At 39.8% G+C, this 22,023-nt stretch overlaps 1 protein-coding gene across 3 annotated transcripts in view; it reads right to left on the bottom strand.

Moving 5' to 3' along the window:
* Positions 1-22,023, bottom strand: part of Creb5 (cAMP responsive element binding protein 5) — a 322,169-nt gene that overhangs the window by 779 nt on the left and 299,367 nt on the right. For 2 of the 3 annotated variants that reach the window (XM_076835867.2, XM_076835858.2), the window contains 3 exons: positions 12,538-12,861; positions 8,472-8,699; positions 734-842 (listed from right to left, as the gene is read on the bottom strand). In XM_076835867.2, the coding sequence (XP_076691982.1) occupies positions 734-842; positions 8,472-8,699; positions 12,538-12,861 (661 nt within the window). Of the gene's footprint in view, positions 1-153; positions 182-733; positions 843-8,471; positions 8,700-12,537; positions 12,862-22,023 lie in introns of those variants that run through there. The other variant, XM_077106107.1, reaches the window with a different exon arrangement.

Below are 22,023 nucleotides of genomic sequence, written 5' to 3'. Positions count from 1 at the left end.
CAAAGCTATACCTCCTGGGTTTATCATTACAAGCAAAGCCATGCTTCCTGTTTCGGCAAAATGATTTCATGTGTTTGAGTCTTGATGTGTGAACTTCCCCATCTTGGATTCTCAGATAAACAGCCATATATCAAATGTGGAAAAATACTCACATGTGGAGGGAGAATCTGTGTTGCTCAATCTAAAAAATTATTTGAAAATAAATTGACCTTCAGCCACAGACCACTGGTCCTTCCCCCAACCCCTATTCAATTAGCATTTAACCTACTGACTTCTGGGTGCAGAAACTGGGATCAAGATCAGTTTATCTAATGGTAAACTGAAAATGGGTCACTAGCTTTTCAGCTCAGTGGGTCCCATGCAGTATATGCTAAGGCACTGGAAGCAGTTCACCAAATGCCTTTTTCCCAGTTTACAGATTTCTCAAGTAGACAGGCCACTCACTGGTGAATGGCTTCCAGCAGGCTATTTTCTTACCAGCTACAAAACAGGAATTTGATAGTATTTTGCAATATAGAATGCCAGGGAAAGCATAGCCCAAATCACCAGGAGGTGTGTATGATGTTGGATGGGGTCAGTAAAGAGGGATCCTCCTAGCAGAATAGGCATTCAAGAATTCCAGTATATATGCCTGGGAGTACCACTACCCTTTCCTTTGCTCTTTCAGTAAAATTCAATACAAAATTTGTGGCAAAACACTGGATACCAAAAAAAGCAAGAGTCTGGGACTTACTTAAATATCCTTGTGATTCTTTCTGCATGGCTGTTATTGGGCAGTCTTTATGTGTTAACAATAACTGTTTCAGCTGGGCCACCTCATTTTTCAGCATAGACACTTCATTCTGGAAAGAGACAGATTAAAGTCATGTTGAGAAGATCAGAGAGTATAACCCAAAGCCCTATGCCGTCTCAACAATGAAACTAGCAACCTTTTCTATTATGTTCAGATGACAATAAGACCATTTTACTTAAAAGGGGTTCATCTGAAAGTTTGTAGCTTGCCTTCAATTTACTAAGCACTCAGACTTTAAATCAAGAGCTGAACTCTAGTCAAAGGCCAGACATGGAAGTGTTGCACACATTTTAGGCGTGCTTTTGAGCCAGGTGATGCAGGTGAGAAACCCCACTGCATACTTTCTGTCTGATTCTAGAAAGATAACACCCATCCCAGATCTGCCAACTTCATTTGTAAGACAGAGATAGAAACACCACAATATCATATGAGTTATTGTGAGGGTTAAGGAAGGTAGCAGATGTAAAACACTTGGAACAATGCATAGTGCATGCTAAATATTCAATAAATTTAGTCGTTATAACCTTCACAATTTCAGGGTTACATTCCATACAGGACAAGGAGAAGCACATACAAGAAGTTCCATTTGGGTTGTGACTGAGCAACCCAGCCTGTGGCCCACTTTGAAGGGAGCACTGAAGCACATAGTACAGTGTTGGCTATCTACTGTCAGGAAAATGTCAGTCCAGGGAGACAAGAAGTAATAACATGTGGGGTGGTGATTGGATTAATTTGATCAGTCTGTTAACTATTTTGGCTAATTTCAGTCTGTAAATTCCTTTCTTCCACAATATCAAGATTGTAGGAGTTTTATTTACTCATATAAGTGTCTTAAATTTTTACTTTTATGTAGTAATCCACAAAGACTTGTTCATAGCTTTGTAGAACAGTGTGCTGGGCACCCATTGTCTACAAATATGAATGTGGAATAGATGGTTGGCTGGAAGGTGCTTCCTCTTGATAAAAGTAAACTATAAACATCACACTATCTAAAATAAGCTGTTTTAAATTTGTGATAAATAATACCCTCTCTCTGGTTAAGGCTGATTTGTGGCTGGCAGGCATTATATTTCACATGTAGGAAAAATTTTAAAAGCATGCACAGAAAAGGGTATTGAATGTTGCTGTCATTAAGTTGTATCTACACTTGCCATATGAACTTGGCTTTGCAGGCGTGTATTTTTCACATAAAGAAGTAAGGATGGGATTCTAAATGTTACTTTAAAATAACTAAAACTTGTTTCAAATAACATCTCCCATTTCCAAAGTCATTTAAAACACTGAGTACAACATTATAAGTAACTGCACACTGAGTAACATTAATAACAAGGTAATAAAAATCTCATCTACAAAAGCATTTCCCTTTCTCCTCTGAACTACAAAATAAAAATGCCTGTTTGAGAAATTAACCTTAATGATGAATAAGTCACTTAATTGCACAGGAAAATTGCTCTTAAACCTGAGAACATTCATGAAGGTAAACAGTACGTCCCACTTCCCAATGAGTAGGATTGATAAGGGGTCCTGTCACAACCCAAACTGACCCTTGTCAACCCCTTTATTTATAGGATAATTTATGTTAGCCTTAAACACTAACTCTTTCCTCTCCAAAATTATGCCTACATCCTTGTTTTTTCCCAGTTCTCCTTCTGCATAAAATAACACGATCAAAGAAAGTCATTGTTAGACCATCACATAAAAGAAATCTCTGGTTAAAAACAAAACAAAACAAAACAAAAAACCCACAAAACAGACAAGGAAACACAGATTGTGTGTGTGTGTGTGTGTGTGTGTGTGTGTGTGTATGCTTCAGGATGAAATGTCATGTTATTTGCATTTTGACCACAGGAATAACATGTTTCTGAAGTCACCATTCCTGGACATCTGCCCTCTGAGTAGAGGTTCTCAGCTTCAGATAATATGAACAATTGTTTGAAAATGGAATTGAGTTCCAAATTTAGTGCATTCACACTTTTCTACTGTAATTTAGAAAATGATAAACAAGCCAATATGAAACGAAAACTGAGTTTTCTCGCTTTCTTGAACTTCAGGAAGAAAAACTAATCCTGCTTGGTGGCCATCTTGCAGAGGGTGAGTTTAGGCTCCTTTTCTCCTGCCACCCTGTTCTGGGCAGTTAGACCCTTTGAAGGTAACACTTGCTCTCCAGGCATGAAGAGTTCATTGCTTCTTTAAAGAAAACAATATGAATCCCTTTCTCTGGGTTTCTACACACACCAAACCATTTCACAATGAACCTTTTGCTTCTATAAAACTGTTTTACTATAGAATAGCAGCAAATCATAATTCTGAACATTGTGCATATATATATATATATATATATATATATATATATTTTTTTTTTTTTTTTTTTTTTTCTTCCTAGTCTTCTGTTTCCTCTGAATATCAAAACACTTTACTAACAAACCAATATGTTCTAAGTATAGAAACCAAGGCCCTGAGAATTGTAAAGGTCTATAAAAATGTAAAACACAGAGAGTGTTGTAAAAATTGACCATCATTTAAAGATATATGTGAGTATGGACATGTTTCTAATGTAACGCGCTAGTCATTGTAGTCATGTTATGATTGAAAAATAAATAATATCTTCAGTAAAGAAGAAGAGTCAGCCTCCTGTTCAGATCATGTACACACATAACTATGATACTGTAAAGATTAAGTAAAGACCTAAAAGGCACAGGAATTCATGGTGCAGATCTATCAGAGAAAGGAACGCTCAGCTGGTGGGTGGGCATAAAGGATTAGTCCCAGAGTTCAATCCCCACTACTGAGAGAGAGAGGGAGAGACAGAATGAATAATGGCTGTTGAGTTCCTAAATGGCTACATCAACCAGGTACCAAACAAGACAATTGTACTAGTTCTCTACGTTCCTCCCAGAAAGAGAACTTCTTCTTCTTCTTTTTTTTTTTTTAAAGAGAGAGAGAGAGAGAAATTCAATATTTATTTTTCAGTTTTCGGCAGACACAACATCTTTGTTTGTATGTGGTGCTGAGGATCGAACCTGGGCCACATACATGCCAGGCGAGCGCGCTACCGCTTGAGCCACATCCCCAGCCCCAGAAAGACAGCTTCTTATTCCATGAGTGTTTTTGTGTTGCCTTCTATTGAAAAACTGAATTACCTGATTCTCTAATGAAGAACCCAATCTTGATTTGTACTCATTCGTTGACTGCCATTAATATTCTCAAATATATTTATTAATCTTTCAGGTCTTGAATTTCATAAGGAATCCAGCTTCAATACCTCATGTGCTTCCTGGCCTCATCAGGGCAGATTCTAAAGCAATATGTATAGTTTCATTTTACAGCAAAGTTTTGTATGTCCATACATGTGTCCACATTGTGAACGAGTATGACACCTTCATCAGTTTCCAGAAGGGCATTTTGGCTTAAGAAAGGTCAAGAATCACTGTCCTAGAAAAGGAGAATGGGTTGTGTACTCTGCACATGCAGAATTATTTTAAAGATTCCATATTGAAAGACCGATTGATGTAGGAAATGCAGAATTACTAGACTATATTTTAAGAAAAATCCTTTCAAGGTAACATAAGTAGAATCACCTTGAATTCATTTTGGAAGGGAACAATCAGATAGCAAATGTTTCAAAGTGCATGAAAGAAATCAAATGTGGCCTCTAAGTCCAATAGGGAAATAAAAGCCAGGACTTCTGGAGGCATTTTCTTACTCTGAATTACCTTACTTTATGAATCAAGGAAAATCACCAGTTGTAAAATTCCCCTATAGAGGTTATAATAAGAGTTCTAGGTCTCAGTAGAGCAAAGTATAAATAGTAAGTATTGATTCTTTTGTGGTAATCAATTTTCATTTTTTTTAAAATTATAGACTAATTTGAGTTTGCTACTCTAAAGCAGTAAGCCATTTAAATAGAGACTGTAGGAGGAAAAATCCAGTTGGACTGATCTATTTTTAAATCCATAAGTTTTTCAATACTATGATAACATTCTTTAAACAAGTAATCCAAGGAGTCCCTAAAAGCTTCAGTTACAGTTTCTTTGTTTGGGGAATGTCATTTTGATATGTGATAAATCCAGAATGTTTTTTTTTTTTTGGTGTGAGCAATAGTTCGTGCCAAAAAAATAATTATCAAAATGGGCCCTACGATGTACCCACCGCCCCCTCTTGTTTTTAGATTAGCGGAGACCAGGTTTGGTTCACTCTGCAACAAAGGTCTTTCAATTTGTCAAGCAACAGTTCCCATCTGGCCTATTCTCTTGCCAAGTCCCAGACCTGGGCTTGTGTGTCTAAAATTTCAGCGGCAACTTAGACCATGTGTCTTTGCACTAAAAAGGAAAAGCAATTACTTCCATGCACCCATGGAAGTGCAGATGATTTCCATATCCTCTACTGAACTCAAATGGTCTACTGAGCACCACATCAGTGGTGATTTTTAGCCACTCTGTATCACAAAGAAGGATGGGAATTCCTTTAGTTTAAGGTCTTTTTAGAATGAAAGATCGAAAAGCAGTGGGTTAGGTTCACAGAAGTCTTGCTGGACTCCTCCTTCTGCTCCTTACTGGTTGGGTGATATCTGGGAAGTCTCCTCATCTCTCTGAAACTCAGTTTCTCCCTGTATAAAATGTCAGTTTGGGTGGTTTCTAATTTTCCCTTAATTCCTTACACCTGTGCTGACCTCTTGGTCAGATTTGTTGTGCGACTAGGAAATGAAGTCTGGGGTTTTGATTTTTGTTTTCTTAGGTCTGGTTTTTCCAATCTGAAATGCTGCAGCCTAACTAGAAGGTTCTATGCTGGAAAACAACCCCACCGTGGCAGCTGGCCATCCAGACCTTGGGTATTCCGTTTGGCTGGAGTTTGTTTGCTTAGCACCTTCCATTTCTGTTTACTTAAAATTTGGCTTACTGAACCAGCCTCAAGAGAGACACCTTTTTTGTATTGACAAAGGTCCAGTGAGAGGGAAAGGGTCACTCAAAGGTAGCAGAATATCTGCAGCATCCTCTCCAGCATCACAGGGCAAGATGCAGAAGCCGCAACGTCACAGAAAACACTGGACGCTTGTGGCTTCTGTCCTTCTGAAGCAGAGCAGTGGTTGGAAAATATCAACAACTCAGTCTTTTAAGAGGTTTTTCCTTCTTTGCACTCTGCATTAATAACCAAAGGATATTAATTTCTGTTACATGAACTCAATAGATTTTTCCCTCCTGGTTTTCAGGAGCTAGATTTCTTAAAAATCTCCTTTTCCTAGCCATTTTGCTCTAAAGAAATGAAAAAAAAAAAAAAATCAGTGGTCTAGTAAAGGGTAAATTTACCTTGGGTATTTTGTGAAAGCAGTCATAAATATGTATATGTCAAGTCATGAACTCACCTGACCTCAAACTCAACTAGCATCATTGCTTTCCTGGCTCTCTCCTAGGACCTGGAGGAACTCGGCAAGGATTCATTTTACTTACCACTGACTTAAAGTGCCAGCTGGTAAGCCAGTGGTTTTTTAAAAAAGGCTGATTTTGCACCACTACCACGATCCCAGTTCTAACCAAAGGGCATTTGGCAAGGTCTGGAGACTTTTTGGTTATCACTTTTGGGAGGGGGGGATATGCTCCTTTGCTCCTGACACCTAGTGGGCAAAGGCCAAAGATGCTGCTCAGTAGCCTACAATACATAGATCACAACAAAGGAAGATGGGGCCTAAAAGCCAACAGTGCCAAGATTAAGAAAAACCTGCAAATTTTCACCATCCATCTGCAGCCCTAAGGACTGGGAGCAAATTCCTGGATCCCCTCTTTAGTCATTGCAGAACCACTGTGCAATATTTTTTAGTTCTACATAGACCAGAGCTTTTATTAACATGTATGTGCAAATCAAATCATTTAAAAATGATTTAGTCTTATCCTTACCAATAATATCTGTGAAATTTCAGGTTTCAGGTTCTAATTACATTTTTCAATAAATATCAAGATGAAAGTGTGACTATTAATATTAAAACCCTATCTGTGTTCTACCTCAAAGCTTCTCAAAGATTACTGTGCCTGCCAGATTCTAGGAGTGGCTTTAAAGATACTTAGGTCCAGCCATTCCTCAGTGGATTGACACCCTGAAATCACATCCATGCCAAGGGTGGCCAATTCATAGCCACTCCAGAGATGGAGAATTCATCCACTGGTTCAATTAACACTTCTCAAGTGTAGGCAGGGGTAAAAAGACACAGTCCCAACCTTTATGTAGCATACAAACTGGGGTGTGGGGCAATTGGTGTGTTATTTTCTTCCCCATATCTTGTCATGTTTCCCAGTTTCTTGCTTATGTCCATCTCAAAAAAGCATAATACATTTGGGAGAGGAGTCAACCTCTATAAGTTATGAAATTTCATCCATGTATAACCAAAACTTTCCTCATCTACTTTCCCTTTGTACACTGAATGCCCTAAGGGTATTTCCATTCAGTGAAATTGAAACTGCAAAGGCTGCTGAGCTACTGTGGTGGCGCACACCTGTAATCCCAGTGGCTCTGGAAGCTGAGGCAGGAGGATCATGAGTTCAGAGCCAGCCTCAGCAACGTAGTGAGGCCCTAAGCAACTCAGTGAGATGCTGTTTCAAATATTTTAAAAAGCGCTGGGTATGTGGCTCAGTAGTTAAGCTGCCCTGGGTTCAATCCCCAGAACCAAAAAAGAAAAGCCAAAGCTTTGGGGATTTGGCACATGAACTGCTTCTTCCTAAGGATGCACAAAGGACCAGATGTTGGGGTGGGGTGGGGAATGAAGGTGATCTATGAACTATTAAGGTCCATAGCCTCCCTACTTTGGCCTCCCTACCTTGGGCACCTCACCCATTTCTGCTTATTGGCCATCCTCTTAGTTCCTGGAGGTTATCATCTTAACTTACTGCTATCTCTATTTGTCACATGTCAATTGTTTTTCTGGGTGAGCACTGCTCTTCTTTTGATGCCAGAACAAAGACCCTGAAGTGCACTATGTGTGCTCTATGCCCTGGGTATTAGAGTTTCCTCGGCTTCTTTCCAAACACTCCAGAAGTGGCCTTATTATAAAATATCCCCAGTTAAGCCATTCATGAAAAGCAAAATTCATGCATGATTCAAATCTTACTGAGTTTGAAAACAAGATGGAAATTTGCCTTTTCTTTCAGAGCCAAATAACAACCATAAACCTTCCTTTCTTCCACTCAACAAAAAATATAGGTCACAGGGCATAAGCCAAAGGGATCCTCTCAACCTGGCGAAGCTGAACAGCTACCTTTCAGTTCAAGACTTATTCTGGGCCAGGTACTGTGTCAACTGCTCCTTAGACATTAGTTCATTTATTTCTTCTAAACACTCTCTAAAGGCACCATTCCCATTTTATACATGAGAAAACTGAGTCAGGGAGGTTAAACTCAGCAAGCACTGCTGAGCCAGGGTTTGAACCACTGTCTGATCAAAGCCTGAGCTCTCAGCCCTACGACTTAGCTGGCTGGGTCCTCCCTTTTCAGAGCTTTGTAGGTGGAGTGACTGAAAACTGAATGGACTATTTTGTTTGTCTCAGAATTAATAAAGCTGGATGAGTAGGCCTGAGCCTCCTCTGAGGGCGAAGTGTGTGGTAGGACTTTGTAAGTCAACAAGAGCCTGTGCGGCAGGAAATACCAACTGTGCACAGGGCCTTGGAGAACTGGGGAAAGAGACAGTGGCCTTGCACCTGAAGCTGCATGTTTGTCTGGGTGAGTTCTTCTGCTTTCTTTTCCAGTGACATCACCCAGACCTTCCTCTTCTGTCTGCAGCGGGTGGCAGCGGCCCTGTTCCGTTCCAGAAATTTCCGCCGCCTTTCGTCGGGATCTTCATCCACCACCCTTCGCCGGCGTCCCCCTGTGGGCTGGGGCGGCTGTATGGTCTGGGTTGGCTGCATCTGTTGCGAGGCTGGTGAAACCTGTGGGCACAGAGAGGGAGGAGGCCATGGTAACCAGGAGAGACAAGGGAAGAAACCGGAGCTTACTTTATAATGCAGAGCACAGGAAGCCAGTTGCTTTAGTAAGCACATCAAACTTGTTTTCTATGAATGAAATAAACAATGAAATCACACTCACCAAAGAAAAGAAAAAGCATCACTGAGCTTTAATCTGATATTTTACCCAGAGACAGGAATGACTTACGAAAAGATGTTGTTGGGTGGATTTTTCCCTGACAGGCATTTGGCCAAATCATGATAGATGAAACATTTTTTTTTTCTCCTTCAGGTGTAAGAAATGTTTTTATTTAAGGTACTTTCCAAAGAACTTTCAAGTAGCCAATGGATGGCTATAGGGTGAAAACAGAGGGGTCCAGGTTGCCACGTCACTGACGACTGTTATCTGCAGAAAACCTCTGGCAGGTTCTTTTCATTCAAGGCGTGTTACAACCGCCTCCCTAGACAAATTCTGGGACTTTGTCACCACTGTGACTCTTATGGAAAGAACCCCGTGAAACAGGAAGATGGCTGGAATCCTAGTTTCACTATTTCACAGTTCTTCACGCCCAGGACTAGCTGGACCTGCAGACTCTAGATGGGTCTGCTGATCCTCAGAGTTCTGAGCAAGGTGGAGGAGAAGTCTGAGAGCTTCCCAGGTGATTGGGAGGCCTGGCCTTTGATGCTGAAGCTGCCCTGATTCCGCTGCATGTGTAGGACACAGAGGGACAGCGGACATGACCACATACCTACGTCATAAGGAAGTCCTGGGAGTGGCAGAACACTTTATTAAAAAGTTTTACTATGCTTATAAACTTCTTGTAAGGTCTGCATGGGACTCAGTGACATCTAAGGCTTTGAAGACCCCCATACATGTAGCTTTATTTCCCTCCATAAGGCAGACGGTGCAGCACCTTGTGAAATTTCTACAGCTGATTCTTTGTATGTCTGGACACTTAATGCTTTCCCTAATTCACTTTGCTCCTTCCTCCTTCTTCATTCTCAATAAAGGATGCTTTCCCCCCACCTCTCCTATTTCTCAGTCACTCAGGTTTATGGCTGTAATACCTATAAAGTTGTTTTACAAGAGACATTTAACCTGCAGAAAAAACAGGCAAAAGAGTTTTAAAAATGAAGACAAACAACCTTTTCGACCACATTCCAACCCTCTGATTGAAATCAATCAGGATGACTGTAATTGTACTAATGATGGCTACGGGTTGACATCAGCTGACTGATGGTGATAGATTTTAATCCTAACCTCTATCAAACCTTCTATGACTAACTGTAAAAGAATCAGGCTCAGGAGTGAGGTCGGACTGCATCTCAGTAATTTTATCTAAAGCAAAGACATTTTCTAAAATTCTTTATTGGCGACGCCTTTCCTCCTGATCACAGAGGAATAGCAAAATAAATTGTCTAAGGTCTTACTCATCAGAGTTGCTGATGATGACATAATCCTTGTTATTGGCAAAGATGTAGCACTGGTCATTTCAGAGGCTAACTCCTGAGCTCACTCCTGACAAGCCAAGCAGTAGGAGGGAAAGTGCTCTGTGATGGTTTTTGCCTTTACTGTTTCTTTTGTGAATAATTAGCGATCTCTTATTGCCAGTCTCAGGCAAGACTAGGCAAAACTGGTTTTTCCATCTCTATTGCAGGGATCTCTCTTTCAAAACTAGGTCCTCCCCTATTTCAATCAACCTGCAACTGGTTATGCTTTTCCTGTGCCTTTGCCCAAATGGGGTAAGCCAGATGGGGTGGTTTTGGGTGTAGTGCAGGTTCTGGGTTTAAGGGAGGTGGGAAGTTGGTTAAGAGAAATTTCTGGTGTCCATGAAGTGACACCTGGACCTACAATATGATTATTTTTGCATGATAATCATAAGAAACAGGAAAAATTGCGAATGCAACCCTACAATCAGAAATTGTGTTCCTGGTAATTATCATTTTATGTTAAAGTGGAATTTTCTTGGCAATGATACTCTGCCAGTTTGGATCAAACAATGAATTGTGATTCTTGAAAAAGCAGGATTTATTCCAAGACATCTCATAGTCTCAGAGTTAGAAGGACTTTTATAAATGTCTATCCCTGCTATACAGATAATTATACTATTAAGCAATATGACAAGATCTCTGTGATCAGCCAAGTTGATAAAATTTGAAGACTGGTATTATAGAATACAGTCTAAATTATCATTCAAATTTTAGCAAGACCAAACCAGGATTCTTTTTTCTTTTTTTTAAGTATGGGATAAAAAAGAAACTGTTGGTACAGCTAATTATAATAGCAATTAACTAATTGCATATACAATTGGCCACTTAATGACTTGAAACAGAGGGCAATTGGCTAATTGGTACTTAGCTAATGAATGACTTTTATATGTAAGGAGCTATTAAACTTGCTGGTGAATAACTTTCCCAAGAAGGCAACCAAACCTTGATGTTTTTCCTTTCCTTAAAAATTCAGTACATATGAGACTTGATTTGCCTAGCTTTGATCTGAGAGTTTCCTTTCTCTCTTTTAAATTCATGTCCCAGTACAACATTTTACTAAAAATGTGACTAAAAAGGTCCAGGTAGTATTTTATTGCTCAACTTCTTATGAATTGTTTTGGTTTGGAATTTATCATTGCTAACACATTTTGAAAACTTCTACAGAGATTTAATACTCACAAGAGCCTATGAATGTAGTCTATGATTACCCCACTTTGTAAAAACCGAGATTTAGGGTGGTTCATTGTTCTTTGTCCACAGTCACACAACAAGTAAATTGGAAAGAGAACCGTTCTGCCACTCTAAAGCTCTTGTCTTTAGAGAAGGAAGATGGAGGAGACAGTGAATAAGTGCTACTGGCGGTCCCAAGCGTCCGACAGGGTTCTGACACAGCTGGTTGGGACCTGGCAGTGTAGGATGGGTGGAGAGGACTGACGAAGCTCATCCTACTGGAGGATCCAAAGTGTCTGGGGCCAGCCATGTTCTTGGATGTGCCCTCCATCTGCTTACTAAAACCCCCTCCTGTATAAGGACTCGCCTCTCTCCTTGGTCTGGGTGACATAATGTCTGCCTGGTCCCCCAACTCTCTTTCAGTTTAGTCTAAATGCTGGCTTTCTTTTTAGCCACTCCTGGTGACTCTCCACCCTTGGGATTTGACCTTTCTCTTGGTCTGATCATCTATGAGCTTGGCTCGCTCGCTCTCTGCTTCCTCCAACGCATTTCACATTTGGTGGGATGAGTCACCTCTCCTTAGCATTTAAACAGTACCTTACGCCCTAGCATCCATTACGGAGCTTCTTTGTCTGCATGAATTGTTACTCTTTAGATTTTAACATTTACTGCCACTCAGGAATATTGCCCTTTGTATTTAACTTCCATTTCACAGGTGACAAATTTGAGTCCCTAGGATGTTTTAAACTATAACAGATAGACCTGGGTTAGAATTAACTTCATTTTTCTCATTTTTTACTCATCTTTCATCATTAGCTTAAATTCCTCTTAATCCTCCCATTATCTTACTGTTTTTAGGAGCAGCTTTGAAATATGCTGCAAAATACATTTCGGAGAACTTCAAGTTTATGGTCCTCCCTCCCAACAAAATGGGCTTGAAATTTACTATAATATTTAGAGAAATTATGATCTGATAGTGCCTTATGGCTAACTGCTGCCTCAGGAAATGAACACAGCTCCCCAGAAGGTCCTATGGAATACACAGGCCTGTCAAGCAAGGCTGCTGCAGGGTCCCCCACCCCCACCCCGCACACACACGATTAGAGCTTGCACCCTTATCAAGAAGAACTAGAAGAGGAGATTGATCATGGAAAGGGTCTACCTGTGCTTGGCTGCCGGTGTGCAGGGGCGGGTGCGGCGAGGTCTGGTGATGTGCTGGGTGTGCGTGAAGGTGGGAGTGCGAGTGGTGGTGTGGATGGTTCTGCTGGTGATGGGGCTGAGGGTGAGCGTGGTGTGCTGGGTGTTGGTGCTGGTGCGGGTAGGGGTGGTGGGCTGACAGCGTCTGGTGCTGATGCGGGTGTGAGTGCATGTGGTGGTGTGGCGTCTGGTCCTGCCGGGAGCCCATCATTTCCATCATGTGTCCCATGGTGTTCATATTCCCGTTGGACATGGCAGCAGGGTGGTGAGTCAATGCAGCCTTCAGCCTCTGCAACAGAACAAAACAAGTAAGGACAATGAGCTCACTAGTGGACACAATGGGAATTTTGAAGCAAATTGACTCATGGGTTCAGTTTGATAATATTTTACAGTACTATTGTCAACATTGCTACTCGTAGCAGGATAGCTTCGGTATTAACACATACTCATATATTGTGGGAGGTAGGAGGAGTAATGTCAGCCATAGCTGTTAAAGATCAGGTATTCCACTAAAAGTTATTTCCTACTCTGTAATCATTCACCATATTCTATTGAAAGTCAAATGCAAGTGCAAACCAAACAGAACCATTCAATATGATAACACCACTGAACAGAGGGCTCCCATCTGATAAGTTGCTACATTTTGTAAGGATCAGAAGAATTAAAGATTCTACCTCTCAAAAGATTTCTCAGATGCATGGAAGAAATGTTTCAGATTTTCAAATGCAGGAAGACTGCTGTTAGAGTTCAAGTTAGCAGTAGTGATCCATAAGCTTTGGAGGCAGTATGCAAGTCCTCTTCAGTTGTTACTAAGTTCTCTCATGGTCCCTTCTGATAATCTAACATTCTGATAAAGTAACATGGTTACTTTCTCCCAACTAATTTTTTTGGGGGGTGGGTACCAGGGATTGAACTCACAGGTACTGGACCACTGAGCCACATCCCAGCCCTATTTTGTATTTTATTTAGACACAGGGTCTCACTGATTTGCTTAGCACCTCAGTTTTGCTGAGGCTGGCTTTGAACTCGTGATCCTTCTGCTTCAGCTGCTGGAATTGTAAGCATGTGCCATTGCACCTAGCTACTTTCTTCCAACTTTGACAAGGAAGTGAGGAAAGTAGAATGATCTCGAGTATTGCATTTGTACTCTTTTGCAATGGTATATTTCTAGTACAAAAGCATTGCTCTTTAACTCTTTAACCAGCAAACAGCACACAAAAAACTTCTACTTGAACTTAAAGCAGGAGTGAGCCAACTTTTTCTATAAAGAGCCATACAGTACATCTTTTCAACATCATGGACCCTGACAGTCTTTGTTACAACTCCTTGTGCAGCCATAGGCATTATGTAAATGAATGAGCATGGTGTTTATTTTCCCAAACACCAATATTTAGGGACAGGAAGTTTGAATTTCATATAATATTCACATCATAAAATGTTGCTCTACTTTTGTTTTTGCCTCCTTAATAATTTAAAATGTCAAAACCATTCTTAGCTCTTAGTTGTACAAAATCAGATGGTCGGTTATAATTTGCTAAGCCCCTTCCAAAGAACCAGTTGGTTATCAATATATCCCAGCTTCTTCAAAATTGTTTTTCTTCTATGTAGGCATTTATCATCCTCATCCCAAGGGGCACAATGAGCAAAGTACTGTGGAAGACAGTTACTCCTTGGAAATGTATCCTATCCAGAGATGAGAGTCTAACTGGCAAGCGCATGGTGGCTTCATCAAGTATTTACTAGGGGTTCAAGTTCTCTCCAGATTTGGACTCTTATCTGCCTGATGGCAGTGGTGTGTAATCAGTGAAAGAAGAGAGAGTTGCATTTAAATGATGATCAAAGTCACCTTATCCAGTTCTGTACAACATTCATGATTCTCAACCAACAAACTATTAGAAAATACTAATTCAATTAATCATAATCTTTAGACATAAAAAAACTCCATTAGTTTTTTTTTTTTTTTTTTTTTTTTTTAAGGAGGGCAGGATGGCATACTCAGTGATGCAGATAGTTGTTGAAAACGTTTCCAACTACTGATCCAGTAGCCACCCAATCCACCTGCCTCCTCTCATGAAAAGGTGTTCATGGGACTGCATGGTAATACCCACGTGCGTAAAGATGATCCTGAGGAAGGTTGCTTCCTGAATGCCTGGGAAAGACAGACACTGACATTGTGTTGACCACTAAAAAGGAAAGCGAACTATGCTCCTCCTTTCAAGGTTTAGAAATGATTTCACTGTTTTTATAAAAATGCTCATTATAAAACTTTAAGCAATGCTTTAGAGTGCAATGACATCAGCCCCACAGGAGCCAAATGTGTTGTTTATGCTGGTGGGTGAACAACATTCCAGAGAATTCTGTATGCATAGGTAGAGATGGACGAACAAGTAGGATCATTTTACAACAGGGGAATCATGATAAAATTTAAAAACCCTCTGACAACAGCACAGCAAATGAATGCCATTGAATTGCTTTACATGTTTCTTTAATCTGAGAAAGTTTCTGAATGATATTTCCCAATTTAAGAGTGAAAAAACAGCATGAAAAAAATTATGTTGAAACCATGATTTCTTTTTAAAATTGATTTAGTAGATAGTATTGTTGAACTTTCTAAACTATGTTTTTATAATTTCATTACTATAAAAGTATATAATTGCATAGTAAAAGAAAGCAAATCAACTACTGCCTAGCCTTCTTCTCCTAAGCCCCTGTCTCATTCCTTACATGTAACTTTTGCATTTGTATTCTTCTGCAGTGGTATATTTCTAGCACAATACATGTACCTTCAGAAATTTGCTTGGCATTTAGAAGGATATGTTCATGCAAACCCTTTTTCTAATAGGTAGCTTTGTAATCTGCTTTCTGTCACTTTACCACTATATCTTTAACATCTTTTTATATCAGTGAATAGAGCTGACAGTAGTAACTACCATTAATTGTGCACTCAATATGTGCCAGACCTTATTCCATGTTTTATAAATATTAAATCCCTAATCCCCTGCAAAGCTAAAAAGAGAGGGGAGAGGCAGGGCCACATTCCTGAACTCAGCCGCTGGGAAGGAGGGAGGTGCTCTACCTCAGAAGCTTTTCTCTGTACCAGAAAGAAGGTGTGGGGAAGGCATACTATTCACCCTTGGACAGAAACAGGAATAAATTGTGTTAAGCCACCTCTCCATCATCAAAAGGAAAGGCAGAAAAAGAAGAGAAGGGGTTAGAAAAGGTGTCAAGATGAGAGGTCATGCTGTGAGGTCCAGTGGTAGCCATGTGTGTCTGTTAGCAGACAACTGGAGCCCCAGGCACGAACACTCTCTGGAGCTTGGTGGAGGGGAGGGTGGATAGAGAGAATTTCCAGAAAGCTCACCTGCAGCACAGAGCCACGCAGGACTCAACATCTTCACCTCTCTTGTGCATTGCAAGGAATTGACACCCCCAACCCCATTTCAAAATACAGATAAGGAGGACTAAGGTCTGCACCTCCCTTCTCCCTCCTCCACTTTCTACACCTTGGAGAGTTAGAAATGTCTTTGTATTGTTCAGGGGATGAGGATCAAAGCTTCCATGTGTAAATCAATCAGTGTAAATCAATTCCTGATAGTGTATGGTCCCAGTAGAATCATATTCCTTTAAAAAAAAAAATTAGTTTGTAGGGCTGGGAATGTGGCTCACTGGTAGAGTGTTTGTGTAGCATGCATGAGGCCCTGGCTTCAATCCTCACCACCAAAAAAAAAAAAAAAAAAAAAAAAAAAAGAAAAAAGAAAAAAGCTTGCGTTTGTGTTTAGTTGTATGGTTTTTAGTATGATTATTCTATTAATATCCATCACTCATCCCAGATCATAAGTTTCAGGAGAACAGGAACCAGGTTGGATTTTGCTCAGTGTTAATTTCCCAGCTTTAGCACAGAGCCTGGTACATATTAGACATGGAATTAATATCTTTGGAAGGAATGGATGAGTGGAAATGTGAAGGATTGAATGAAACCTTCTGAGGCTTATGATGAGGGGTGCAGCATTTTTTTTATCCTGGGTCACTGCAAATGGTATTTGTATGGGAACATGATTTTATTGATCAGTCAGGTTAGGACAATCAACTGCAGGAGGCCTGTGGGCAGATGGGCTATAAAAGCACTATCAAAAGATCTCGGGCTCCACACCCAGCCTGCCCTCTAGAAAACAATAACAGAGAAAAAGAAAAAGAAAACACAAATAATAAATAAGAGGAATGAATGCACACTAACTTCCTCTTGATATATTTTCCCTAAAATGAGGCATGGAAAATGAAAAAGCTCTTTGGGAGTGGGGCATCGTGTTGTCTTTTCAATGCTACAAACAACTTTTCCCCCTTTAATTAGGAGCAAATGGAGCCTGACAAATAAATACTATGCACCAGATCTTCATCTCTCAAATAATTAGCTTGTACTGTTAAGGGAAATTACTTGATTGCCTCAAGTCTGTTCTTGCATGTTCTATGCCAAGACAATAACACTAGCAATGCTAATAACATTCCATTTAACTATTTATTCACCCGACAAATATTTACTGGGTCTTGACTATGTGCCAGGCACCTCACTAGGCACATTATTACCTGCCCACTGTCTGAAGCAAAGCAAACGGAAGATACATAAAAACAAAGCTTTTTTGAAAGCACTGGTGAGAAAAAATGTACTCTGACCTATGGAAATGAAGGCTGAGAGTCTCCTTCAAAAAGCCTCAGGCCTCTGGGTTAAGTTTACCCTCTAAACATCAGCTGCCATCATATTTGAAGGAAAGCAGTGAAGATAAACGATTATCAAGCTGCTCTGCATGTGCCACATTTAATATTCTCCATGTCACTTCAAAACAGTCTGGGACACTTCTCAAAGTCCTAAGGAGCCTGCTGCTTCCCTATATACCGGTGCCAATAAGAGTAACCACACTGTAAATCATTAAAATATACCAAATATAGATATTTGTACCCCACTCTCTGAGCAATGATAAATGACCAGTAAATGAGTCCAAGCTGTATTTTGCAGAATGATTTTTTTCTTTTTGAAGCTGAACTGTGTCTTGTTTTAAATAACATTCTGCCTAATGCCAAGAAAAGGCAAGGGAGAGAGAAGGAAGTTAATGAGCAAATAAACATATTTTTCAGCTCTGAAAACAAGGGCTATGACTGAGAAGGTCCCGCAGCATAGAAAGCAAGAAGAAGAAGAAGAAAAAAAGATTCCGTTGACTTTCTATCCTTTTTTTTTTTTTTACCACATTCATTTACTTGAAAGAGTGAATTGGGAGAGACTCACAGAGCGTGACACACAGCTGGATCCAGTCAATAGGGGTCATTTTCACTTGCTCTGTGTATTTTACCAGCTCGTTGTTCACTGTTCCTGATGGGAGGGTGGGCTGCTGCCCTGGATCTAAGTCTTGGTAAGAAGCCAGCTGTCCACATCATCTCAACCCGGTGTGGCCACTACCATAATGGCCGGGACCCAGCCACTCTTTCACTTCCCACATAGCTTGGTGTGCGTCCCAGCAGGTCTTGTGTGGCCCAGGTACATGCACCGTCATTACCACCACAACCATGCCTGCGTTCCTGCAGGAGTATGCACCCGCCCACACCCACCCCAGGCAATTTCTCTCTCATTAACAGCTTGCTCATGCCAACTAGGAACATTTGTGGGACTTTAAAACTTTTCTTCTCCATCTTCAGTAAGGCAGATTGCTTGGACTTTATTGACTCTGAAAGCCAAGCCGAATTATTAAACATTATTTGAAAGTTAGTTGAGTGTGTGTGGGGGGCGTTGGAGCATTCTTTCAAAAAAGTTTTAATTATAAATGGCTGTTGTGGTTTGTTCCAGAAAGGAATATGATATCAAAATGTAGTGTTTCTGGGTTGACCACACATAAGAAGCTGTCTACATACAAATATCACAAAATCTGTATTTCCTTTCTAAGGCAAAACAGTTACTATGGATATCCTCTCCATTGGTTTAAAATGTGTGTGTGTGTTTTCTCATTCCCCCAACACCCCAAACTTAGCAGGTCACAGAAGTGGTCAACACAGGCTTTTGAGTGGCCAGAAGGTTAATGGTATGAGACTATAAATTTTCACTGGCTGTGTCTTTAAATACTAATGATTAGTGACTTTGTTCTAACTATCAAGGATTTCTGAAATTAAGTCTCCAAGTTAGCAAAACAGCAGCAATAACAACAACTCCCAAACTGATATTTATCCACTGAATTTAATGATTACAAATGATTATAAATGCTCTGAACTTGAGGAGAAGTAGAGGCAGAAAGACAACTCTCCATGATGATCATGGGACAGTTATATACTATGAGCTTCATTGGCCAAGGTGGAAATAGATTTAATACCCAACACACCTGGGCTTCAAGATGAGAATTATCCCATGATCTTGGCCACACAATGACTCTTAAACTCCAAGTATATTTCAAGCATATCATTAATATAATGAACCAAAATCATACTGTCTTAATCATTTGGAATGAAATTCCCCTCTTTCAAAATTCTCGTAAAGTAACTCAGCTTCAATAATGCACAATTTAAATATTCTTTTGCTTTAGATTTTGGTTTGATAATAAAACTTCAGATAAGTTTATCAGGTTGGGAGGAGATATGACCTAGGAAGAAAAGGACAGTGCATGACTCAGAAAGAAAGAAAAAAAATTCATAAGGATTTTTCATTTTATAGCATTAAAAACTATTAATTCTGAAAATATTAGAAACGATGTAGTCAGTACAAACACAAAAAGGTTGAATTGTAGATTGATACTCAAGCTTATAGGAAAATGACTCAAGGAAATCTCACAAATAAGAATGGTACCTGGGAAGAGTGGAACATCACTGGTTCTAGTGTAAGCAAGGGTGAGAACTAGGTTTTGATCACACCCAAGAGCAAGGTGATACAATGCACTTTGATGGTTACAGAGCCCAACAAACCCCAGAGACAAATCTTAGCAATTTCACTGCTAGCCTTTTTCATATTAATATCTAAATCATATATTAATTACAGTTCTGCAAGAGTGAATCTTCAATTTGTTCTTGTTAAATGAAGAAATTAATAAGTGAACATTTATAGAACGGTTTTCTTTCAGATAATCACTTCTCTGCATCTCTTGGACTCAGCAACTGTGTGTTCTAATTCATCACAATTGTGAGCATCTCTGAGGCTGTCCACTTTAGTAAATATCAGGACAAACTGCTGTTCTGAGAGCCAAAGCTAGTCTTAACAATACTAAGGCAGCTTTTAAGTCCCTTGATAAATAAACCACATATCCAGGTGTCTTCATCTACCTATCAAAAGAGGCAGAATCCCTATTCCATCAGAAAAGGGATCGCAGCTGGTACTTGCTAAGTGTTAGGAGTCCATCTCTATTGGAAAACAGAATTGTATGAATGTCTCAAAGAAGGGAAGAAAAGCCTGCTATTATGGAGAACTTCAGAAAAAGAAGACGGATGATTTGGAGTGAGAAGTCTTGATTTTAAAGCCTGGCTCCATCAACCCGGGCTGTCACCTGGAGCTGCAATTCCTTCTCCATGAAATGGGGATATGTGATGAGACAAGAAACTATAAACCATAAGAAAATATAGAATTAGTGTGATAGAGTGGTGCTGTCTTGTGGATGGGGGTTGAGTGGGTAGAGAAGGGATTGATAACCAACTTTTGAGGAAAAATAAGAAAACAAATTAAAACATTTTTTGTTTAGTATTAAAATATTTTGTTTTGCTTTTGATTTTTAAAAGTTCAGAATAAAGCACAATGGAATATTCATTCACAAAAGGAAATGAAATACTGATATATGCTTCAATATGCGTGAATCTCAAAAGCATTATGCTAATTGAAAGAAGCCAGACATAAAAGGTCACGCTTTGTATGATTTTATTTATACGAAATATCTGGAATAGGTAAAGCCATAGAGACACAAACAGATTAGTATTTGCCAAGGAGGGAGGGAGGGTGACTGCTTAACGGCCACACGGTTTCCTTTTGTGGTGATGAAAATATTTGGAACTAGATAGAGGCGATTGGTTATGCAACATGTTGAATGCATTAAGTGCCACTGAAATGTACATTTTAAAATGGTTAATTTTATATGATGTGAATTTTACCTCAATTTTGAAAATAACTTAAAAAAAAAAAGAAGCAAAAAGCTGAGGGTGTAGCTCACTGGTAGAGTGCTTGTCTACCATGTGTGAGGCCCTGGAATAGATCCCCAGTTCCTTAAAAATATATATAAAAAGTAAGAGGTAAAGCAAAATAAGAATCTCTTTTCTTCTAACAGGGTGCTGATAGAAACTCTCGACTTCATTGCATGATCAATAATATCCATTACAATGTCACCACAAGCAAAACAGAGGTGTAAAAATGATAAAGGCCAAAAACATATTTTTGCCCTGGAAAGTTAATGCCAAGTTTTTAGTATTTGTCTCTAGGGGGGTTGATGCCTCTGCAAGATACCAGTACTCTCCTTCTCTTGCAATTTGAACATCTTCTAGCTGGTTTACAACTAACAAGGCTGTGCAGCAGCCATAGCCATCCCTGTGTGTGACACAACATTAGTAGAAGGTGTTCTAGGCAGCCGCTGAAGAATCAGGACCCACCAGAACTTGTCTACTAAGAGAAATTTACCAGGACACAGTGTAACAGCTTATGCTTGATTAACAAAAATGAAACAAAGAAAACTAACCAAAAAAAAAAAAATACCCTGACCAAAATACTTTAAGGAAGATGTAGCTTGATATATATATATATATATAACTGAAGCATGCAGGGATTTTAACACTGTAAAGATCATCACAGCAGTTGATGTGATTTTTCCAGCTGCATCCATAAAACTGGATTAGAGAACCAAAATCTGATTTGTCTCTGCACAGGCTCCCATGTGTCTAAGCCTGAGTCACTTCATTGGCTTACCCCCACCAAAGATATCAATATCACATCTTATAGGTTCTGGGTTTTCTCTGGGGAGTATGGATGGACATGAACCCTGCTCTCATTTGTCACCTACTGGGATGAACATCTTTGTATTCATATGTCTCGGCAGGTTTTCCTATTTCAAAAAAGTGTTCATTGTTAAAAGCAATTCTGATGCATTGACCCGTACATTAGATTCAGTTTGGGGGTAGAGATGGTGGCAGTGGTGGTGGTGACGGTAATGTATACATGCATGTGTGTCAGAAATGGGGGTTATTAAGGAATTTAGAGGGAAGGGATAAGGGGGACGCTCGTCAAGTTCAGCTTTAAATAGACTTTTCTTGTTTTATCAATAGTTCCATACCTCCGTGAAACGTTATCGATTTGTTCTGCCACTGAGCTCCTTTGGCACTATAGGATGACCTCTAGTATTAATTCAGCCCTGGAAGATACTATATGCTGGTTTCCTTGGGAATTTTAAAGGTACTGAATACATGCTGAATGTAAAATAAGTATTTGTGGATTGCCTGCCTGCTTGTTGCC

The sequence above is a fragment of the Callospermophilus lateralis genome, chromosome 1 (genome assembly GCF_048772815.1).
Source record: "Callospermophilus lateralis isolate mCalLat2 chromosome 1, mCalLat2.hap1, whole genome shotgun sequence".
NCBI classification, from domain to species: Eukaryota; Metazoa; Chordata; class Mammalia; order Rodentia; family Sciuridae; genus Callospermophilus; species Callospermophilus lateralis.
This window is presented reverse-complemented; position numbering and strand designations above follow the sequence as displayed.